The following is a 24,439-nucleotide window of genomic DNA, read 5'->3' as shown; positions in this document are numbered from 1 at the left end:
CCAGCATGTGCTGCTCCCTGGAGTGGTGTGCCGCCACACTGCTCCTTCCACTCCCCGGCCTGCTCCGATGGTGCTCGCAGGCCGGGGGCCGCACAGCCACTACACTCCGCAGACAACTCGCCCTTCCCACCGCGATCAGCGAGTATAGATGATTAAGGGTTGGTCGAAGTGAGATGTGTAAGGTGATCAAAGGATTTGATAAGATAGATCGAGAGAAACTATTTCTTCTGGTGGGGTGGTAGAGAGTCGAGAACAAGTCAACATAACATTAAAATTAGAGCCAGGCCGTTCAGGGGTGATGTCAGGAAGCACTTCTTCACACAAAGGGCAGTGGGAATCTGGAACTCTCTTCCCCCAAACAGCTGTTGAGGCTGAGGGTCAATTGAAAACTTCAATTGATTTTTGCTGGGTAAGGGTATAAAAGGTTGCGGAACCAAGGTGGGTAAATGGAGTTAAGATACAGATCAACCGTGATCTGATTGAATGGCGAGACAGATTCGAGGGGCTGAATGGCCTTCTCCTGTTCCTATGTCCCTAGATCATTAGCGAAAGATCTATTGTATGTAGGAATCGCAAAGGCACTCTCGATTTGAAGTAGTCGTCTTGTCCTAATAGTGTACTTTATTTTATTTTCCCGTAAAAACACAATTCTGAACTTCAAACACTCTTGCTGTGGTTTGAACGTTGACCACCTGTAATCATTTTCTTCTCTCTCTTTTCTTCCTTTTCACGAGCCTGCGCTGAAGGCTTGACACCTCCCCGGGGCAGGGTTGGGGGGCTCTTGTTCCACCAACTGCAGCAACCCTCCAGTATTACACTGGGCGAGATTCACATCATGTAGTTCGCACCAAGTGGGTGTTCTTCACGTGTGAGGCTGGGTAAAAACTGGCTATTTTACCATGGAAGGCATGTCTACGAGTCCCTAGTCCTGTCCTCACAAACACTTTCCAGAACTGGTCACTGGATAATGACTAGGAGCAGGTAGACTCTCTCAACCCCTCCCTCTCACCCCATCCCATATCCCCTTCCCCATTGCATAGAATGTACAGCACAGAAACATGCCATTCGGCTCATCTGGTCCGTGCTGGTGTTTATGCTACACACGAGCCTCCTCTCATCCTTCCATCTCACCTGATCAACATATCCTTCAATTCCTTTCTCTCTCCTGCATTTATTCAGCTTCTTGTTCAATGCTAGCTGCCTCAAACGTTCCCTGTGGCAGCGAGTTCCACATTCTCACCACTCTCTGGGTCAAGAAGTTCCTCCTGAATTCGCTATTGGATTTATTAGTGACTATCTTATATTTATGGCCCATAATTTTGGTCTCCCCCACAAGTGAAAACATCTTCTCTACACCAACCCTACCATAATGTCCTAATTTTATAAACCCTCTATCAGGTCACCCCTCAGTGATATTCTCTCTAAGCCAAGCAGCCCAGGACCAGCTTTTCCAGTGTTAAGTTCCGCGAAACTGTGAATGGGCAGCGCAGCCCCTTAAAAGGATCACCTACCCAAAAAACATTCGGGGGAACATTGTTCCTCAGCCTCTTCAATCTGTCCTGATAGTTATAACCTCTCAGTCCTGGTATCATTCTAGTAAATCTTTTTTTGTACCTTCTCTAGTGCCTCTATATCCTTTCTATAAAATGGTGACCAGAACTGTGCACAGTACTCAAGTGTGGTCCAACCAAGGTTCGATATAAGGTTAACATAACTTCTCTGCTTTTCAATTCTAGAAATGAAACCGAGTGCTTGGTTTGCTTTTTTATGGCCTCGTGAATATGCATCACTATGTTTAGTGATTTGTGCACCTGTATCCCCAGATCCTTTTACTCCTCTGTCCCATTTAGACTCCTATTATCCACGCTGCATGTGGCCTCTTTATTCCACCCACCAAAATGCACTACCTCACACTTGTCTATATTGAAATTCATTTGCCAATTTTTTTTAATTAGTTCTGGGATGTGGGCATTGCGTGCAAGGCCAGCATTTATTACTCATCCCTAATTGCCCTTGAGATTATACACCCATTCTGCAAGTTCATTCATGCCGTCTTGTATTTTGTCGCAGTCCTCCTCTGTATTAACTGCCCCCTCCAATTCTGCCATGGTTTTGTCTATCTTCGCACAGAATGAGATAGAATGCACTAAAACAGGCCATTCGGCCCAACTGGTCTATGCTGACTTTAACGCTCCACACAAGCCTCCTCCTCATCCCTCTTAATCTCACTCCATCTGCTTAACCTTCTAGGTTATCCTGTTTGATTGTATAGGCAAATATGATGCACCAAATGAAATGAAATGGCCAGCGTTTTCACACAGCTGTCGCTGGGTTATGTTGGTAATGCTCAGTTCTATATTCCAATCTCTGCCTGTGGTAACTCGTGGCTTATTTAGCTATCTCTTCTTTTCATGCTGCAATGACCAGGCTCCATTTTAACAGTGTTAAATTTGACAGAGAGGGCAGAGGTTAGAGAAAAGACCCACAGTTACTATGCTCAGGAACTTCCAGCTAAAGCTAGAATCTGGCTGTACCTCGAAACAAGGTCATCATAGGCGGTCCCTCGAAACAAGGATGACTTGCTTCCACGCCGAAAAGGGATGAGTTCACAGGTGTTTCAATGAAGGATCTAATATTCCGGATCCTGAACTACATGTTGAAGGGTGGAAGATGCCTGTGCGTGGATTTTTTTAACGTGTGGTGGCCGTTGCACACCAGCCACCACACGGGCTCGACAGAGCTAGGTCTTGGTCCAGTAGCAAGGATTAACCAAGACGACTGGAGACCAGCTCTGCTGCACGGACCTAGTGCGTACACATATCAGAGTGTGGGCTGCCCGTGCTGCCCCTGGGCCCTCGCTGCTTCTGGGCCCCGAATACTCTCCTCTCCTAGGCCACAATCACATCAATCTATGAACTCTTGCTGCTCCTTCGCCCCCTCTTTCCCCCCCCCCCCTCTCCTTTACTGTGACATTGGCAGCATTCTCTTTAGTTAAAAACAACAGATGTAAACTACTAATTTAATACCTTAATGCCTTCTGCCTCCTCAAAAAGATGTTTTTGGTCCCCAATCGGTCCCACCCATTTGCTATTTATATATTTATAAAAGAGTTTGGGTTCCCTTTTACCCACTAATCTATTCTCGTACACTCTGTTCCTCTTATTTCCTGTACTGTATCCAAGTATGGAAAGCCCAGTGCTACATTGGTGGTGAGCACAATGCAGAATTGCCGCTTGCTCTGCTTGTGGCTGCCAGGTGTCCCCGTGCTGTCCTACACCTGAATCTAGTTCCATGTGGAACACGTCTTGACAGTTTTAAGCAGAATGTCGACTGAAACCAGTCAGTTCGAAGCAGGTGGGATTTGCAGCAGGACTCACAGCTGACAGTCTATTTTACAGCAAACAGGGTCTATTTACTTAGCAAAGTCTACAGAGTCTATTTAAAAGAGTCTCTACGAACTACACCAAACAGAACTCGTGACCGAAACTACAGCAAGCTCGCCTGCTTTAAAAGCATGGTGATTTCCCCAGCAAAATGCATTCAGTGGAAGATATTACACAATACAAATGATGTGCGTAAAATCAATCTCAGTCATTGACAGCAGTGATTGACGGGGTAATTACCCAATCATCTCCATTCTGGCCGGGACTTGTGCTGTCACTGTATGCAGCCAATTTGAGGATGTCGTTGACCCACGCTTTGGGAATGGGAGGGGAAGATGGACATCAGCCGTCTTGCTGCAAAGCTGTGGCGATCGTCAGCTTCTTCATCAGAATGGGACGTTTTGGTTACTGAGGTGGTAGAATTATCCCGGTGTGTGTTTGGAGTTTGTTCTCGTACTTGGTAGCAATGAGGAAACAGTGCAGGCATTTTCAATTTGAAGCAAAATTCCCGTCGATTTGTGGGTAAAGATTGGAAAACACAACGTTCCATTGTGTCAACTTCTGTGAACCTTTGAGTGTCTTCAACTTCTGCTCAGCAGTTTGGACCAATCCAGCACTAACCAACACTCAGGGTTACCATGAATAGATCCATTATATCGAATGATACAACACAGAAGGAGGCCATTCGACCCATCATTCCTCCGCCGACTCTTTGAAAGAGTGATCCAGTTAGTCCCACTCTCTTTCCCCACATCCCTGTACATTTTTTCCCTTAAAGTATTTATCCAATTCTCTTTTGAAAGTTACGATTAATTCCCACCACTCTTCTAGGCAATGCATTCCAGATCATCATAACTCGTTGTGTAAAAAGAAAAGTCTCCTCATCTTCCCTCTGGGTAGTTTTGCCAATTATCTTAAATGGCCCAACTAGCTGGAGACAAACTGTAATCCTTTTATAATTCAGACAGTTCGAAGCTGGGATCAGATAATATTGGCCTCGCTAATCTGGAGAATTGATGATTACTCTAAGGATTATGGAGATTAGCAGAATAACCGTTTGAGATTTTCTTTTGGTTTTTTTTTCTCCCCCTCTCCCCACGCTGCCCCTGACCCCCTCCCCACGCTGGCCCATCGGTCACTAATGTAGGGAGAAATGGTAAGACTAACACTTTGCAAATGTGAGCTTCTGAACATCTGCATGTTTTGTGTGCGAGGCAAAAAGGTCTGTTCCGTTCTAACAAGGCTGTATCTGCTTTGACCATGAACGCTTCCGGACGCCCTTGTGTAGCTGAAATTGTGCATGAATTCACCCACCATCCTCTCCCCATTCCGTGCAATTGCTCAAAGGCCGAACGCAACATCCTTTGCTAACGCTGCTGCTCCGGTGAGCAATTGCGGCTTGAGGCTCCTGTTTGGCGTGAGTGGTTACTTGTCCTAGTGACGTGTTGCACTGGCATTAAGGCAGTGCATGCTGGGTGTGGTTGTGTCCGTGCTGTGATAGGCTGTAAACCCACCTTTGCCCTGTTTGCCCCAAGCTTCTCAAGTGGCTTGAGTTTGAAACTCTTTTGGGGCAAAGCTGGAAGTTTTCGAACTGGCTTTGAAATGAATTGGAGCAGACACCAGGATTTCAGTTCCTGCGTGTTACTCTTGGACTCCTAGAACAACAGTAACTGGCATTTATATAGCACCTTTCACATAGCAAAACGTCCCAAGTTGCCTCACTGGAGCGACAATTTGACACCGGGCCACATAAGTAGATATTAGGACAGGTGACCAAAAGCTTGGTCAAAGAGGTCTGGTTTTAAGGAGCGTCTGAAAAGAGGAGCGAGAGGTAGAGAGGTAGAGAGGCTGGGAGCTATTTCCAGGGCTTGGGGCCCAGGCAGTTGAAGGCACGGCCACCAATGGTGGGGCAATTAAAATCAGGGATGTGCAAGAGGCCAGAATTGGAGGAGCGTGGAGATCTCGGAGGGTTATAAGGCTGGAGGAGGCTACAGAGGGATTTGTAAACCAGCATGAGAACTTTAAAGTCGAGGTGTTGCTCAAGCTGGAGCCAGTGTAGGTCGGCAAGCACAGGAGTGATGGGTGAATGGGACGTGGTGCAAGTTAGGACACGGCAGCAGAGTTTTCAATCGGCGTGCGGAGGCTGTTAGTTGGGAAAGGTTGCTGCTTTACTGGTACTGTCAGAACCAGCAGTAAATTGTAGGCATCCCAAGGAGCTGTGAAGACCTCAGTTGGGATGAGATCAGCTCGAACTGCCTGAAAATGGGCTCCATTGGGAACAACACCAGCGAGATCAATCCTAGTTAACTGTCATCTGACTAGAATCCACAGCGGGTTCTTAAACTCAATCTAAATGAGGTGTTGGGTATCCAATATTCCCCACCTATCCTAACATATGACTTAATTGCCCACATGAAGCCTGAAGATACAGGCAATGCTTATTTAAAAAAAAGAAAGATTTGCATTTATATAGCACCTTTCACAACCTCTGGACGTCCCAAAGCACTTTACAGCCAATGAAGCACATTTTGCAGTGTGGTCACTGTTGTAATGTAAGAAACACGGCAGTTAATTTGTGCACAGCAAGCTCCCACAGACAGCAATTGTGATAATGATCAGATCATGTATTATAGTGGTTGAGGGATAAATGTTGGCCTAGGACACTGGGGAGAACTCCCCTGCTCTTCAAATAATGCCATGGGAATTTTTTTAATGCCTATCTGAGAGGGCAGATGGGCCTTGGTTTGAGTCTCCACCGAAAGACGGCATCTCCAACAGTGCAGTGTTCACTCCGTACTCCGCTGGGAAATGTCAGCCTGGATGATTGCCCCCGATGCCTCATTGCGACAAGCTCACATTTGCCTCAAAGGTATTGTGATTGGCTTGTCCTTCATCCTAGAGGGATTCCAACTTGGATCACGTTGGATCAGTGGGAATGGATCAGACTAGACAGTGGTATTGTTGAAAGCAATCTCACAGTATTGTATCCATATGGATATTCCTCCACTCATTCTACCACTGAGCTAGGATGAACCTTGCACAAACATGCACTGTGTGCAAACTTCCCCAGTGGCTGAGCTGGTAAATGTATGGAATTGGAGGTCCTTGGGCTGGATTTTTGACAAGTTTGTGACCGGGTTTTCACCGCGATTTGAGCCTCCGCGGCGAAAATCCGGTCGCAAAGCCTGGGCGGGATCCTCGGCTCGTTGTTTGCGGCGATGGGATGTACCACTGGGGAGAGGTGCGCCAACGTGCTATGCCGCGGATTGCGTTACCGTCGGATTTTCGATTCTCTCCCGACACGTACACCGCGCCCAGAATAGCGACAGGTCAAACCTGTCGGTGCAGCCCTGCCAGCAGCGGTAAGTATGAAAACCTGCAAAAAAGGTAAGTTAAAGTTTTTATTTATAATTTTTTTTTTTCAGCGATTAGGTAGATAAGTGTCTTGTAAATGTTTTTTGGAATCTTTTTTCCCTCCTCCCAAAGGCCTCTGTCGCAGTGCTCCCGGCCCCGGACTAAATTTGGCGAAACTCGCGTTTTTGCGCGCGAATCCTCGTGCAACGCCCCTCTTACTGAAACGTAAAACCCAACAGTTCGGCCTGAAAACGGTAGCGCAGCGAAAACGGTAAGTTTCACGTATTGCTTCCGTTTTCACCGAAAAACCCCGAAAACTGAAAATCCTTTCCCCGAAGTCCAATCCTCGACCTGTGTTGAGATTGCTGATATCAGACAGACGGGGTGGCAGTGGAGATGATATCATTCACCAGGTCAGTCCTGGGATAACTGGTATGAAAAACCATCCCGAATTCCCGCTGGTGATGGTTATGTGGTGACCTCCAGTGCAGGTGCGGTTTAGCATGCCTTCCGTACTCAAACAGTGGATGCAGAGAAGATGTTTCCACTGATGGGGGTGACTAGAACTAGAGGGCATGATCTTAGAATAAGGGGCCACCCATTTAAAACTGAGATGAGGAGGCATTTCTTCTCTGAGGGTTGTAAATCTGTTGAATTTTCTGCCTCAGAGAGCTGTGTGGAAGCTGGGACGTTGAATAAATTTAAGACAGCGATAGACAGTTGCTTACCGATAAGGGGATATAAGGGGTTATGGGGAGCAGGCAGGGAAGTGGACCTGAGTCCATGATCAGATCAGCCATGACCTGATCATAAATGGCAGAGCATGCTCGAGGGGCTGTATGGCCTACTCCTGCTCCTATTTCTTATGTTCTTATGTTCAACTTTGAACTGAAGGGTTGTAGATCTGAATCTAACCTGGGTACTTGTATTGGCAGTAGCTTTATACCAACATACAGTGACTCGTTTGAGATTGTGTTCATAGGACTATGTATCCAGGGACTCATGGTTAATGGAGTAACTAAACAGCATAGTCCTATTAACTTTGAAACCACTCGGCTGCATTTTCCCCATTGTTGGTTGTTGATGAGTTCTTTGGCATGATCTTCATTGGAACTACGTGCACACTGGGTTCCAAGTTCTGCCAATAGATGCAAAGGACAGGGAAAATGTATTGGTTACGGGGGGGTTGTTTGCAAAGGAGCAAGTCCTTGTTAACTTTTAACCCCATTGGAAGTGTGGGACACTGGAGAACACACAGATTTCCAGTACAAAAGCTGCAGCTTGCTTGATCAGTGCCCTTCCCCAAACGCAGCATGGGGTGACTGGGTGTCCCAAGTAACTACCATGAGCATTGGCCTTTCTTTCTCTCCTAAGCAAATGGTTTAGTTGCTTCCCTCGTCCTTTCTAACTGCCCCCCCTGACCCCACAAACCCCATTTCACCCCCGGCCCATACAGTAGGCATTCAAACTTTAACCAGCCTTACTTCAATGACAAACTACAGTGGCTTCTTGGAAATGTGTCCGAAAGAAAAGCTACCAAAATATCAGTTGGGTTTGTAAATTGGATCAAGTGTTGAGGAAACCTTGAAACGAGCTGTCCTCCCCAAAGAGGAGCTGTCGCTGGTCTGTGGTTCTAATGAGCCCATTCACGCCAACTCCCTGATGCTTTGCTTCGAGCTATTCCCGAGGGAGCGTTCACCTCATTTGCAATAGTTCTCCATCAATGATGGCCACGGCTTTGCTTTGTCGCGTTTTGTTTCTTGTGATCGCTGATTGCACCTTTACCTCCTTCCTTTTCGAAGAGTTTCATTTGTACATATTTTCGTTGCAACTCGTAGGACTTGACGGCTTTGGCCAAAGAATTGCGGGAGCTACGCAATGACGAGTCAGCCCGCCCTCCCATCAAAGTCACTGATTACTCGTCGTCCAGTGAGGAGTCGGAGAGCAGCGAGGAAGAGGAAGAAGAGGAGGAGGAGGAGGAAGATGGAGACAGTGAGGCGCAGGATGGGACCGTGCCAGTCAGTGATATTCCCAGGATAATGTAAGGAAAATCTTTAATATTCTTAGTCCAGTTAACTCTGCATGGACCATGCAGTCATGGATAAAGAGTTGGGGAATTCTTCAAGATCAGTTCTGGGACTTGGAGCAGCAGAGTGGAGAGCACTTGACCCGCGCTTAAATAATCATGGGCAAAGGGAAACATCTGACCTTCACATGACCCCTCCTGAAGTGGTTATGCCATGAGATAAGATTTGAACATGGGATTCTCCTGTCCTCCATTCAGTGAATTTACCCAACCAACCATCAAATATTTAAGCTCAACATTGTAAATGGACATTATGTTCATAAGCAAGCTTTTTTGGGCAACCAGTTTGTCAGTGATGAATAAGAACGAAATTGTACTGAAGCTTCCATGTCGCGAAAATAGGACATGGTTTCAGCCGTGGCTCAATGGGTAGCACACTCGCCTCTGAGTCCGAAGGTTGTGGGTTCAAGTCCCACTTCAGAGAATTGGGCACAAAATCTAGGCCGACCCTCCCAGCGCAGTACTGAGAGAGCGCTGCACTGTCAAGGTGCCATCTTTCAGCTGAGATGTTAAACCAAGACCCCCTGTCTGCCCCCTCAGGTGGACGTAAAAGATCCCACGGCCACTTTTTGAAGATGAGCTGACTAGTTCTCCCAGGTGTACAATATTTATCCCTCAACCAACATCACTGAAACAGATTATCTGGTCATTTATCACATTGCTGTTTGTGGGAGCTTGCTGTGTGCAAATTAGCTGCCACGTTTCCTACATTTCAACAGTCACTACACTTCAAAGATACTTCATTGGCTATAATGTGCTTTGGGACGTCCTGAGGTCATGAAAGGCGCTATAGAAATGCAAGTCCTTTGTTTTCACACTGGTCCCATTTCTGCCCAAACCACTCACTTCAAAGGGAAAGAGTCTCGTCAGTGAAACAGGAGCTCAAAGGCCGGTACCGTTCGAGAAAGTAAGCGCGACCCATTTACATTTTAGTGGGGTTGTTTTTGTGTTTGTGAATTGCGTGTTGCAAAGAGCTTTAATTCAAAAAATGCCCTGGTACCCAGTAAATTGGCTGCCACATTTCCCACATTACAACAGTGACTACATTTAAAGTACGTCATTGGCTGTGAAGCACTTCGGGACGTCCTGACGTTGCTAAAGGTGTTATTTAAATGCAAGCTCTTTCTCTCTTTTTTTTTCTTCTTTTTTTCTTCTTTCTCGCTCTCCGCCCCTTTCTCGCTCTCCGCCCCTTTCTCGCTCTCCGCCCCTTTCTCGCTCTCCGCCCCTTTCTCGCTCTCCGCCCCTTTCTCGCTCTCCGCCCCTTTCTCGCTCTCCGCCCCTTTCTCGCTCTCCGCCCCTTTCTCTCTCTCCGCCCCTTTCTCTCTCTCTCCGCCCCTTTCTCTCTCTCTCCGCCCCTTTCTCTCTCTCTCCGCCCCTTTCTCTCTCTCTCCGCCCTTTTCTCTCTCTCTCCGCCCTTTTCTCTCTCTCTCCGCCCTTTTCTCTCTCTCTCCGCCCTTTTCTCTCTCTCTCCGCCCTTTTCTCTCTCTCTTTCTTCTATCATTGGTGGAACTTTGGCTCAGCGGGTATGGAATCAATTGCAATTGAACTTGCTGCTCTTGAGCCTGGGTCCTTGCCTTGCAGGCCGACGGCCGCCCCAGGCGGCAGGGAGGAGTACAGCATGGCAATGGTGGGCATGCGTGAGGGACCCCTGTCATCCGATCACTACAACAACACGTCAGGAGATGGGACCTTGATTATCCGAGAGGTACGTGCCTAGTCAATAAATGCAAGTGTTGTACAAAAAGATCATTAAAATGCAACTTTGTAGATATTTCTGTGTAAGGACCGAGCCAAACCTTCACTTCTTCATCAGTGTATTTAAAAAATCAGGCAAGTTAAGTCAGGGCTCAGGCCCCTAATGCAGGACACCGGCAAGGTTGAGAAGAGTAAGAGAGAAGATGTGGTCACTCAATAAATGGTATGTTGGTGGCCTCGAGTTTGGGATTGGGGAAGGGTGGAGGTGGAGGAGAAGAGAGAGGATTTAAGAATAAGACAAAGTCAATGAAGAAGGGAAGGGGGTGGGAAAAAGGGCAAAGGCATAATCAAGTTCTAGCAACCGCAATGCCCTTCTATATCTGGTATTGATTGAGGTGTTGCAGTGGGGCTACTCGAGACTATCCAGCAACATCTGTTTTGATGGAAGGTTCTGTCCTTCTTTGCAACAGGCAAAAGGCTGACAGTGTGCCTGGCCAGATGTGGTGACCAGATGTGGGGCTCCCAGGGCATTGACAGGACAAACTGTTCAAGGGTTTCTTTACCAAAGCCACAGTGAGAGCTTCTGCCATCTCAATTTGGAATTGAAAAATAATTGTTGTAAATTGTAACCTTTCACCTCAGAACATAGGGTCATATGCATAGAATCATGGAATCACGCAGCACCGAAGGAGGCCATTCAGTCCATCTTGCCTATGCTGGCTCTTTGAAAGAGCTAACCAATTAATCCCACTCCCATTCCCCATAGCCCTACAAAAACTTTTCCCTCAAGTACTTATCCAATTCCCTCCTGAATATTATCATTGAATCGGTTTCCACAACCATCTGAGGCAGCGTGTTCCAAATCACAACTCCGCTGCTTGAAAAAGCCTAATGTCTCCTCATCTCACCCCTGGTTCTTTTGCCAGTTACCTTAAACTCTGTGTGTCCTTTGGTTACCAACCCTCCCGCCACTGAAAACAGTTTCTTTCTATTTGCTCTGACAAAACCGTTCATGATTTTGAACACGCCTATCAAATCTCCAGATTGGAGATGAATGCAAGTTTATTTTCCGACGGTTGAGAGTCAAAGGCCAAGTGGGTGCGAGGCGAGCAGCGAGGGAACATCTGCGGCAGGTCAGGGCCTTAAAAGGCGAGTGGCCCGGGAGCAGCGTGGCGGCATACCACTTCAGGGAGCAGCGCAAGCTGGTGCAAGAGGCTGACGGCAGTGAAGAGGATTGGACGTCACCAATGTCTAGATCGGTGGTTGGAGTGTGGGCAGGTACAGCAGGAGCAGCGAGGTTGGGGGGAAGGAGCGGCGGGTGATCGTGGAGCGACGTGATCAGGGCTCAAGAGAGGCGTGAGTTCGGGGCCCAGCAGAGGCCAAGGGCCCTGGGGCAGCACAGGCCAGCCCACACTGTGATATGTATGCACACTAGGCCCGTGCAGCAGAGCTGATCTCCAGTCGTCTTGGTTAATCCTTGACACTGGACCAAGACCTAGCTCTGTCAAGCCCGTGTGGTGGCTGGAGTGCAACGGCCACCACACGTTAAAAAATACACGCACGGGCATCTTCCACCCTTTAACATGTAGTTCGGGACCAGGAATATCAGGTCCTTTATCGAAACCTGTGAACTCATCCCTTTTTGGTGTGGAAGCAAGTCATCCTCGATACAAGGGACTGCCTAAGAAGAAGAAGAGTGAAGGCTGATTGGACCCGAAATCCACAGTACAGCCACACACCACCAGACTGGCCAATGATGTGCCTTGTTGGCTGGTAGTAAGCTGGTAGTCTTCTGAGGTTGGGAGGTGAGCTACAATGTAGAAACTTTGCTGTAACTGGATGAAAGATGGAACAATCTCAGATAGACATTCTTCATCTTAATTGATCACAATATCTTATGAACAGGCCTGGTAGCCATGAAACCTGGTACTAAAGCTGGCTCGTGGCATGTCCACTGTAGGGTGAGGTGACCTCATCAGTTTATGCTTCTTTACATTTTCCCCTCCACCAACTGTCTCGCCTTGACCGGATCAGCATATTTGGCAGTGCTGGGATCTGATCACGAGAAGCCAATGCAGGAACATTTTTACATGATTCATTCTTGGGATATGGGCATTGCTGACCAGGCCAGGATTTATTGCCCATCCCTAGTTTCCCTTGAGAAGGTGGTGGTGGGTCTTCTTGAACCGCTGCAGTCCGTGTGGTGAAGGTGCTCCCACAGTGCTGTTAGGAAGGGAGTTCCAGGATTTTGACCCAGCGACGATGAAGGAACGGCCGATATATGTCTCGGTCGGGATGGTGTGTGGCTTGGAGGTGATGATGCTCCAGTGCACCTGCTGACCTGGAGATTCTAGGTGGTGGAGGTCATGGGTCATGGAGGTGGATGATTGTGGGAAGAGTCTGTGTACTTTCTGAGCAGGGATATGGCACTCTCTGTGGGCACATCCTCTCGAGGCCCTCTAAACACTTAATAACATCAGTTGGTGAGCAGTTCTGGAACATGAATTGGAATTTGAGGGGGCACTTGGGTTGAGGTGAAATCCTGGCAGAACTGGGGTTCTCCCCAATTTCCTTCAACATCCCGCCCCCTCTTCCCCCACCCTCTGCCCCCCACCTTGTCCCTTCTGGTGGGAAGCTTCTCTTCCACTCTACCTGAGCGCAGAAATGTTGGGGCCTTGCTGAGAGCAGGCCATTTGACCATGGTGCCATCACACCTGAGCGTGAGCCTATCCCCACCTAAGATCCACACGCCTGCAGGATCAGGAGGCAGTGATCGAGTGAGAGCCCAGGGTCTACCGTTCCTTCCACCCCCTCTCTCTCAGACATTGAGGACAATTATAGAACTACTCTCTCTCTTTCTCCCCTAACCTGGTTCAGATCAGCTGATTAGGCACTGAGAAACTGTATGGTGACATCCAACGGAATACTGTCTACTGTACCCACCCATGTAGAGAGACAGATGGGGAAACGTTTGGATAGTCTCTTCCCCTAATCCCTAACCATCCCTACATCTGGCTCCTGGCTAGATCCTACCAGAACCCACAACCTCTATTGTCTGGAAGGTCAAGGGCAGCAGGCGCATGGAACACCACCACCTCCAAGTTCCCCTCCAGGTCACACACCATCCACAAGTCATACAACAGTGACTACACTCGAAAAGTACTTCATTGGCTGTAAAGCGCTTTGAGACATCCAATGGTCATGAAAGGCACTGTACTCACCTTTTTTCTTTCATCCTGACTTGGAACTATATCGCCGTTCCTTCAAGGGGCTGAATGGCCTACTCCTGTTCCTATGTTCCTTCATCATTGATGGGTCAAAATTGTGTAACTCCCTCCCTAACGGTGCTACGGGAGTACCTTCACCACAGGGACTGCAGTGGTTCAAGAAGCAGCTTACCACCACATTCTCGGGCAATTAGGGAGGGGCAATAAATGCTGGCCTTGCCAGCGATGCCCAAATCCCATGAGTTAATTAAAATAAAAAGAAGCTGCCATTTTACGAACATACAACATGGAAGAGCAGGAAAAGCCCAGATGCTGGAGCGAGCCTTCCTCACACCGCAAAATGGACGGCGCATCGTGACTGGACACTGTCGCCCACACCCCTCTCCCCACCTTCCTAGAATGTAGCCATGTCATCCCCCGGGAGAGGCAAAAGACTCGGAAAAACTCTGAGCCAATAATGGAAAAAATACTCTGGAAAATTCCTCTCCGACCCCCTCAGGCAATGGAGACCGGCCCAGGAGATCACACACACACCCAGTGTTCTGTATAAAGACACTGACCTTCTCTATGATGCGATCTCTGCCCCAGTCAGGAACCGGTCCAGCTCCCTCTGAAAGGCATCGAGTCGGCACCCATTGCACCCACAACACGTTCCCGAGACTCACTGCTCTCTGGGAAAGGAAGACCCGCCCAACAGTCTATTCCCACTCTCTCTCACAGTTTAAAGTCGCATCCCCTGGTCCTCCCCAATCTATCAATAGAAACTCTATCCAGCCCTTTCATTATTTGATAGACCTTCATCAGGTCAGCAATAAACCTCTGCTACTCTGCAGTAAATAGACCTTGAGCCTATCAGAGGAGCTGTACTACGGTATCTGGCTGTACAGTTGAGTTTTGGACTTGCACCGCCTGATCCGATTGGTTCTGATTTCCAATCCGAAAGCTAGTTGCTACATTTCCGTCCCTGTGTTGTTTAGATGGTTGCCAACCCTCCAGGAATGTCCTGGAGTCTCCAGGAATTGGAAGATTAATCTCGCCGGACAACCCAGGAAAACAAAATCCTGGGGGCGTTTTTAAAAAAAAAAACATTTCTGTCACGCTTTTATAAGTTATAAAAATGCTGTTTGACTGACGATTGAGAACCATACAATTGGGTAACAAAGTGTCCAATTGGCCATGAGAAGGCGGGGCCCCGTGAGGATGGGCGTGTTGGACGACCAATGGCGGGAGTGTGGGGGCGGAGCAATTGGAGGGAGGTGGCCATGTGATGAAACCTCCAGGAATACATCCGACCAGAGTTGGCAACCCTGGTATTGTCCCTGCCTGTTGCATGTTATCCTCACTTCCATCTTCTCTTGCTTTGCTTGATGTAACGCGGGCGACGGGGTGGGGGAAACGGTAGCCTTTATTAAGCCTGCTGATTTGGGTGACGGCAGCCAGCAGTTTGTGCTTCTCCAGTCTGTCTGTCTTGTCCACCTGTCCTGTCTATCTATCTATCCATCTATCTATCTATCTGTCTCTCTGTGTCTCTGCAGACTTCTGGTGAGAAAAAGCGGACTGGTCATGTTGACAGTAACGGCTTTGCCAGCCACACCAATCTGCCCGATCTGGTGCAGCAAAGCCAATCTCCTGCCAGTACGCCGACCGAGGCAATGGGGCGGATCACGTCTCAACTCGCTCAGGAAAAGGACTCGGCAGCTGGGGTAGGTGGTGGTGGGACGATATAATGGGGCAGGAAAGTGTCCTCTCGCCCTGATAGCCACTCTTGAACAAACAGTTCAGCAGTTGAAGAACTTAACAAACACACAAACAACGGGCTTGAATTTGGATAGCTCTCTCAAAGAGCCGGCACGATGGGCCGAATGGCCTTCTCTGCTGTATGTCTCTGATTCCCTCCCGTTCGGTCTGCAATAACGATTCCCTTGACTAGTAATGTAGTCCTTAACGTCCATCATGTCTAAAGCAACGGGTAACTTGGTCTGAAATTGACTCGTTGCCAAAAACACATCGTTTTTCTTTTAAATCGCTCTTTTTCTTTCCCCCCCCCCCCTCCCCAACCCCCTTTCCCATTCATTGCCCGGTGATTGCCTACTTGCTAAGTTAATGGGGGCCTGCCTTCCAATGTGTTGTGGGAAGTTGCGGAGAGCGGGTTTTGGCCTGAGGGTTCGTCCACTGCAGTCGTAGCTTTGAGCGTAGGTGGTGCTGTGCCAGGCTGGTAGTTGGGTGGCATTCTCTGGGTCCTGCCCGTGTTGGCAGATTGTGAGGCGATGGTCGGGCAAGGAAGGAGCAGTCTGAGGCAGGTAACACCTTTCAACCTTCCCGATGTTTTTAAAAGGCTTAATCAATTTTTGAATGGTATTGGATGGAGCTTGAGCTATTCTAGTCAACTCAAAGACCTCGGCCCAAAGGAGTCACTGAAAGTGCAAAACGTTGAAGATTTATGCTTTTGTTACTTTAACAGTCTAGCCTCCCCCAGTTGGTAAGTGGACCGCTAATCGGCAACTGAGCCATAAAGACTGGGAAGGTCCCAAGGCTCAGTCTCTGCTCTGTGCTGGACAGTAAAAGGGATATTGCAGTGGCTGATTGAAGCTGGTTTGATGATGGGCACCCAGACCCAGAGGGCGAAAATCAGCCCCACTCCTTTGTAATGAATCTGCACCCAGTGGACTACTGTGGTACTGCAACTGCTGCTGTTTACAATAAGGAAAGTTCCAGATTGGAGCCATCTTGCGTTTGTGTGCTTTAGTGATGTCATAAGAAGATATCACATTGGCGACTAAGGATAGAATAATCGGATTGCCTAGCTGAAATTTGCATTGATGGATGATTCCTGCCAAACACTGACTAGCCAGTGACTCCTACTAGACGCCTAGATTGGATACCAGGTGCGGGCAGCATCAGGCCGGGTGCTAGCACCTCCCTTGGTTGCAATAGTCCATGGGCACTCAATGACTAAGCCCGTCCGTGAACAACAGCCACTTGGGCAATGTGCCAGGGGAAGCTCGGATGTTGGGGGCGCGGGGAGAAGCGGGGCAGAATCGGAGGGGAAGTTCAAAAATAAAATTCTACGTTATCAATGGTTTGGGCTCTCTCTCACTCAGAGTACAGATTCATGATGAGGAGCATTATCTCCGTGGTGTCTGGTCGAGATGTAGGTTTGGATTTTAGAAGCGTTTCTCAGTGGCGTTCTGACTTCCTACATTTGAGCGCATAACCCAGGCTATCACTCACAGCGCAGTGCTGAGGGAGCGCTGCAGTGGCAGAGGTGCCGACTTTCGGAGGAGACGTTAAACCGAGGCTCCATCTACACCCTCGGGTGGACTTAAAAGGTCCCACGGACACTATTTGGAAGAGGAGTAAGGAAGTTCTCGCCGGTGTCCTGGGTCACTATTTATCCCCAAACCAGTACCGAAAATAAGACCGGGATAATCAGGTCAATTAACTTATTGCTGTTTTTGGGATCAAGTTGTGTGCAAATTGGTTGCCGCATTTCCTGTGGTAATTGGCCTGTTTCTATAATGGCCAATTTTAAGCCTGGGCGCCAGGTTGTAAATCTACCCCAATGAACTTAAGCTCCTTGAGACACTGTCATGGAGGCCAAGAGCTAATGTCTGCCGAGTAATTGGATGTATCTCGAACTGCCAGTCAACCAGTCCAATGGTTCTAAATTGGCTAGGTTGCTGGGTGAGTTGTTCAACAGTTGGCAGAAGTAGGCCTTGTTTTCAAATCTCTCCATGGTCTCGTTCCCCCCAACTCCGTATCCACCGCCAGCCCTACAACCCTCCCAGATCTGTGCGCTGCTCCAATTCTGGCCTCTTGCACAGCCTTGATTTTCATCGCTCCTCCATTAGTGGTCACGCCTTCAGCTGCCTGGGCCCCAAGCTCTGGAATTTCCTCCCTCAACCTCTCTGCCTGTCTTTCCTCCTTTAAGACGCTCCTTAAAAGCTATCTCTTTGTCCTAATATCTCCTTATGTGGCTCGGTGTCGAATTGTGTTTGATAATCGCTCCTGTGAAGCCCCTTGGGACGTTTTAACTACGTTAAAGGCGCTATATAAATGCAAGTTGCTGTTTAGGGCTGCAAGCCATTGCTTCACCAAGATCTAATTCTTAGACTGAAAGGTGCATTTTTGTGTTGCAGTTTGGCCGAGGAACAGGCACAAAGTCATCCTTCACCCCGTTCGTGGACCCAAGAGTGTTTCAAACATCACCGAGTGGCAGCGAAGAAGAGTCATCGGCAGCAGGTAAGTGGCAACCATTTTGAGAAGAGATTCACAGAAGATTTGCATTTGCCGGAGAAATGTTAATATAGGTGTCGACGTTGGCTCGGTCGTCTCTTAACTTTTAAAATTATTAATTCATGGCAAGGCCAGCATTTATTGCCCATCCCTAATTGCCTTCGAGAAGGTGGTGGTGAGCTGCCGCCTTGAACTGCTGCAGTCCGTGTGGTGAAGGTGCTCCCACAGTGCTGTTAGGGAGGGAGTTCCAGGATTTTGACCCAGCTACAGTGAAGGAATGGCCGATATATTTCTAAGTCAGGATGGTGTGTAACTTGGAGGGGAACTTGCAGGGTGGTGGTGTTCCCATGCGCCTGCTGTCCTTGTCCTTCTAGGTGGTAGAGGTCGCGGGTTTGGGAGGTACTGCTGAAGAAGCCTTGGCGAGTTACTGCAGTGCATCTTGTAGATGGTATACACTGCAGCCACGGTGCGCCGGTGGTGGAGGGAGTGAATGTTTAAGGTGGTGGGTTGGGTGGATGGGTTGCCAATCAAGTTGTCCTGGATGGTGTCGAACTTGTGGAGCGTTGTTGGAGCTGCACTCATCCAGGCAAGTGGAGAGTATTCCATCACACTCCTGACTTGTGCCTTGTAGATGGCGGAAAGGTTTTGGGGAGTCAGGAGGTGAGACACTCTCACCGCAGAATACCCAGCCTCTGACCTGTTCTTGTAGCTGCAGCATTTATGTGGCTGGTTCAGTTATGTTTCTGGTCAATGGTGACCCCCAGGATGTTGATGGTGGCAGATTCGGTAATGGTAATGCCGTTGAAGGTCAAAGAGCGGTGGTTAGACTCTCGCTTGTTGGAGATAGTCATTGACTGGCACTTGTGTGGTGCGAATGTTACTTACCATTTATCAGCCCAAGCCTGAATGTCATCCAGGTCTTGCTGCATGCAGGCACGGACTGCTTCATTTCTGAGGTACCACTCTGACAATTGGCAGGAGGTCATGGATTCAAGCCAAAGACAATCTACATTAAGCAGTGACTACAGTTCTTTTCTTTCATTTCTTCCCTTTTTTCCTTCTTTCCCTTCCCTCCCTCCTACCCTTTCTCCTTCCCTCCCTCCCTTTCACCTTTCCTCCCACATTTTTCCTTCCCTTTCTCCTTTTTTTCCTTTCCCTTTCTCCCTTCTTCCCTTGCCTTTTTGGGGAACCTGGTATGCGAATGGTTAAAGCAGTTGCTGCACAATTCAGTGGTTTTTTGGCCTTGCTCCCGAAGCTACCTGATGGTCTTAACTGCTGATGGGGGTTGAGATTGATTTGCGTTTGCTGGGTGCCAAGAATGAGCAGAGAGCTGCTCCCCCCAGTGGAGAGGAAGTGCAAAGCATCTTCTGCAACCCACCGAACAACGTAGAAACATAGAAAAATAGTTGCAGGAGTAGGCCATTCGGCCTTCCAAGCCTACATCCACCATTCAATACGATCATGACTGATCATTCATCTCAGTACCCCTTTCCTGCTTTCTCTCCATACCCCTTGATCCCTTTAGCCGTAAGGGCCATATCTAATTCCCTCTTGAATATATCCAATGAACTGGCATCAACAACACGCTACGGTAGAGAATTTCACAGGTTAACAACTCTGAGTGAAGAAGTTTCTCCTCATCTCGGTCCTAACTGGCTTGCCCCTTATCCTTAGACTGTGTCCCCTGGTTCTGGACTTCCCCAACATCGGGAACATTCTTTCTGCATCTAACCTGTCCAGTCCCGTCAGAATTTTATATGTTTCTATGAGATCCCCTCTCATCCTTCTAAACTCCAGTGAATACAGGCCCAGGTGATCCAGTCTCTCCTCATACGTCAGTCCTGCCATCCTGAGAATCAGTCTGGTGAACCTTTGAACCTTTGCTGCACTCCCTCAATAGCAAGAACATCTTTCCTCAGGTTAGGAGACCAAAACTGAACACAATATTCCAGGTGAGGCCTCACCAAGGCCCTGTACAACTGCAGTAAGACCTCCCTGCTCCTGCACTCAAATCCCCTAGCTATGAAGGCCAACATACCACACTTGGGCACATTATTGCCTTCCTCAGAAGGGAATTCTCTCCTGGTCTGCAATCTGGGCAAACATTCTCCATCAGAGAGAAGGTTAGTTGGTGTTGGGTCTCAGTGATTCACGAGGATGTGGGTTCAAGTTCCACTCCAGAGACTTGAGCCCATAATCTAGGCTGACGCTGCACTGTCGGAGGTGCCGTCTTTTGGATGAGACATTAAACCGAGGTCCCATCAGCCCTCTTGAGTGGACTTAAAAGATCCCGAGGCACAATTTCGAAGAAGAACAGGGGAGTTATCCCCGGTGTCCTGGATAATATTTATCCCTCAATTAACATCGCTGAAACAGATTATCTGGTCATTATCACATTGCTGATTGTGGGAGCTTGCTGTGCACAAATTAGCTTTAGCGTTTCCTACATTACAACAGTGACTACACTCCAAAATTACTTCATTGGCTGTGAAGAGCTGTGGGACATCCTGAGATGGTGAAAGGCGCTATATAAATGCAAGTCCTTTCTTTGCCAATCCAATACCTAAGAGAGGGTGGTGGTGGGGGGTTGTGAGTGACGGTCGATTTCCAGTGTAATTAACAAGGTTTCTTGTGCACTTTCTACCATGAACGTGGCTCTTGTGTTTTTTTTCAGCAATGTTCTCCAGTGAGATGCTTCGACAGGAACAGGCAAAGCTGAACGAAGTCCGGAAAATCTCCGTGGTCAACGTAAATCCGACAAACATCCGACCCCACAGCGACACGCCGGAGATCCGGAAATACAAGAAGCGGTTCAACTCCGAAATACTCTGCGCTGCGCTGTGGGGTAAGCTACAAACCTTATCTGCTCTTCCCCCACCCACCCCACTACCCCCTTCCTGTCACCACTTCAATTGATTCCCCTCTCCTCATATGCGAGCTGTCGACAGTAAGCGCCGGCAGGCTATTGGACCATAGGAGGCGTCATCATGGTGGAGCCCGCTCTGGTCCTTACCGGGATGACCATGCTTTTTTTTTCTGTTGGGGTTGCCGGTTAAGGATCGAGAGTGACAACCCTGTCGGGCTTCAAGCCCCTCTGCCCCTTACCCCTTCCCCGGGGTTTCTGAGGTTGATCGCGGAGGCCTCATAACCGCCTGTGCTGGGATCATTAGAACCATAGCTGTCCGGGCTCAGTATGGCCCTCCAAATGGAGCATGTGTCGATGACAATCAAGTCATTGCTGTTACTGATGGGCCCCAAGCCGTTTCTTGCTGTTGCTAGGCACGTTCACCAGGAACAGGACTAGGTGTCATCGATATTCAATTCACCTTTCGCGCCTTAAAGGCAACGGACTCTGTGGGTACAGGGAGGAGGAGCCCAATTTTTCAACCATGCTAACTCCTGCCAGTCAGCTCATCCTATGCCAGGATGATCGGTGATGTGACACAGTGGTCTCAGGGCAGGATCATAGAATGGTTACAGCACAGGTGAAGACTATTCAGCCCGTCGAGCCCGTGCTGCAATCACTTCAGCTAATCCCATTTCCCCTGTCCTTTCCCCGTAGCCCTGCAAAATGTTTTCCTTCAGGTCCTTATCCAATTCCCTTTTGAAAGCCACGATTGAGTCTGCCTCCACCAACCTTTTAGGCAGCGCATTCCAGATCCCAACCACTCGCCTTTGGTTCTTTTGCCAATCACCTTAAATCTGTGTCCTCTGGTTCTCGACCCTTCCACCAATGGGAACAGTTTCTCTCTCTATCTACTCTGTCCAGACCCCTCATGATTTTGAACACCTCTATCAAATCTCCTCTCAACCTTCTCTGCTCCAAGGAGAACAGCCCCCAGCTTCTCCAGATAACTGAAATTCCTCATCCCTGAAATCATTCTCGTAAATCTTTTCTGCACCCTCTCGAAGGCCTTCACATCCTTCCTAAAGTGCGTTGCCTAGAATTGGACACGATCCTCCCATTGCCGAACCAGTGTTTTATAAAGGTTCATCACAACTTCCTTGCTTTTGTACTCTTATGGGGATGAAATTGCCGCCTGCCAAAACTGCGGCGCACCTACTGTGCTTCAACTGTTTTTACCGCAGCGGTAGATGTGGTGGCCTCTTCCGCAAAATTCCGCTCTTTGGCTTTTTTTTCTCAGCGGACCGGAAGTCGGTCATAATGGGGGCGGAAGTGTGGCGGTGAGCGGCAGTGAGGGGGCGGGCGGGCCGGCGGTGTGTCCGCCGCTGCCCCCATCACCGTAGTGTTGATGACATCATCACGGCGCTGCATCACCACCGCTCCCCCCTTCACTTAAAGGGGGGGAGCCTGTACGATTCTTCACGTTCAGTCCACTGGGCCGCCAGGAAGGATTTTGGCCGGGCCAGCGGCCTGGCACCCAAGACGGGGTGCCGTGCTGCCTGTTGGCGGCCCGGCCAAACCTGGGGGCATAATTGTCGGCACAACATGGCAGTCGGCTGATTTTTAAAAAAAAGATGGCGTCTGTGGCAGTTGGTCCTCCCCTTTAACAGCAGCTGCACCGCCATTTTGCAAGCAGTCCAAGCTCAATGCACCGGCAGAAAAATCTGTTGGTGGCACCCAGTGACGGGAGCAAGATTTTCGTCCCGGTATTTTGCAATCCGGTGGGGGGGGGCACATCGGATGTGCACGTATCAATGACGCACTTAGGATGGATCGGTAGTGGGGGGGGGGGTGGGGAGGAGTGGGTCACCACCGGGGTAACACAGGAGGGCAATTTTAAAAATGGCGGCCATTCAACGAAAAATCGTTAGTTGACGATTTACGGCGGTAACGGGCCTTGAGGGAAGGGGCAATTTCGGCCCCTATGCCTCTATATTTGTGAAGCCCAGGACCCATTATGTTCTTTTAACCACTTTATCAACCTGCTCTGCCACCTTCAACAATTTGTGCACATATGCCCTTGATGGGTATTGGGCGGGTTGTCCTGTATGCAGAGGTTGTGTGCCTGTGCTGTTGTTGCATATTCCCAGACGGTGCAGTAAAGTGCAACGGATGGTCCAACTCGCGACTGCGTTGAATAGCGCCACCTCATGTTTGATGCACACATTGGGTACTCTGGTTTCTTCTGAATTCCATTGTACAGTGATGCTGTCTATCTTGGAAGAACTTGGACGCCTGCGTGTGCGCGCGCACCACGTTAACCTCCACTCGCAAGTGATGTGACCGAGTCTACCAGCACAAGTGTTCCAGTCTGTTTGGTTGAGCAACCCTGACCCTTGCAAGCTACAACTTGCATCACCCTCGGCTGTTGGAATGGAGTTGGTCAATGTTTCTTCAGCCCAGGACTATCACCTTGGGCAGTTCTCGATGAAAGCGATGTGGCCAAATCACAGTGTGATTCAGTGGCAATACGGGGAATGAAAATCTGCTCCCCAAGAGGGCAAGTTGGCCGTGTTCCCGTTGAGGAAGCAGAGTGCTGTAGACCAAGGGCTGGATTTTCCGGGCTTCTGTGCTCCGGGTTTCGCCATTGGCGGCAATGGTGGCGGTGAGGAGCTCTGGGCGGGCGCGCGGAGCTGCACTGCCCGGTTGCGACACCAACACGAGTTTGCGCTCCTGCCTGACCCGTCCGCCCTGAAATGCGCCCGCAATGACTGCCTGGGAAATCGGGGCAGTCCTACGATCCCGTCGGTGAAGAGATAAGTGATGGACTCCGAAGGAAAGCGCGATTTGTGTTTTTTCTCTCGATGTTTTTTTAGCAATTTGTGGTGCGTGGGCAATGTTTTTGTGTCTTTTTTTTTTAAGGTTTGTCCCACCCCCAATGGTCTCTGAGCTCACAGACCGGCTCTTTAGCTCGGGAGTTTCCCATCCTCGCGCCAAGTGGGGTGTACAGCACCTCCCTTAGCGCTGCGTCCCCTCACACACGGCCCAGTTGCCCGAACGAACTTACTGAGGCACAAACTATTCCCGTCCGCTAACTTTCCCGTCCGGCCGCCATTATGGCCCCAGAAACACACAAAAGCCTAAAATGCAGCCCCAGGTGCGTGGGTCCCTCTGGCCAGGAAAGATCTGCTTTTGCTGAAGTCCAAACATGGTCCATCTTCAGTCAATCCTTTGTGTTGAGAAGATATTGCCAACCTTCTTGTCCTGGATGCCAACCTCTTGCTCTGACGCTGACGGCTATTGCAAGCTTCCCGTCACCCTCCTTGATTATTTTTTTTTGTCTTCTAGGAGTTAACTTACTGGTGGGCACGGAAAATGGTTTAATGTTACTGGATAGAAGTGGCCAGGGAAAGGTGTACAACCTGATCAATCGGAGGCGGTTCCATCAAATGGACGTGCTGGAGGGTCTCAACATCCTAGTGACTATATCTGGTACGGGGCAGGTTTGGATCTTTCATGTATGTACATGGGGCAGATCAACTATTGGTAAAGAGCAATAGAGACAGAATGATTAATGTTCAACAGTTCAATGGTTTTCTGAGTCTAATCCAAT

At 48.9% G+C, this 24,439-nt stretch overlaps 1 protein-coding gene across 10 annotated transcripts in view; it reads left to right on the top strand.

Moving 5' to 3' along the window:
* Positions 1-24,439, top strand: part of LOC139266014 (traf2 and NCK-interacting protein kinase-like) — a 231,688-nt gene that overhangs the window by 181,517 nt on the left and 25,732 nt on the right. For 9 of the 10 annotated variants that reach the window (XM_070883765.1, XM_070883761.1, XM_070883759.1 and 6 more), the window contains 6 exons: positions 8,576-8,778; positions 10,405-10,528; positions 15,281-15,448; positions 17,885-17,987; positions 20,656-20,826; positions 24,175-24,318. In XM_070883765.1, the coding sequence (XP_070739866.1) occupies positions 8,576-8,778; positions 10,405-10,528; positions 15,281-15,448; positions 17,885-17,987; positions 20,656-20,826; positions 24,175-24,318 (913 nt within the window). The remainder of the gene's footprint in view (positions 1-8,575; positions 8,779-10,404; positions 10,529-15,280; positions 15,449-17,884; positions 17,988-20,655; positions 20,827-24,174; positions 24,319-24,439) is intronic. The other variant, XM_070883762.1, reaches the window with a different exon arrangement.

This window comes from Pristiophorus japonicus, chromosome 6, assembly GCF_044704955.1.
Source record: "Pristiophorus japonicus isolate sPriJap1 chromosome 6, sPriJap1.hap1, whole genome shotgun sequence".
Lineage (NCBI taxonomy): Eukaryota > Metazoa > Chordata > Chondrichthyes > Pristiophoridae > Pristiophorus > Pristiophorus japonicus.
This window is presented reverse-complemented; position numbering and strand designations above follow the sequence as displayed.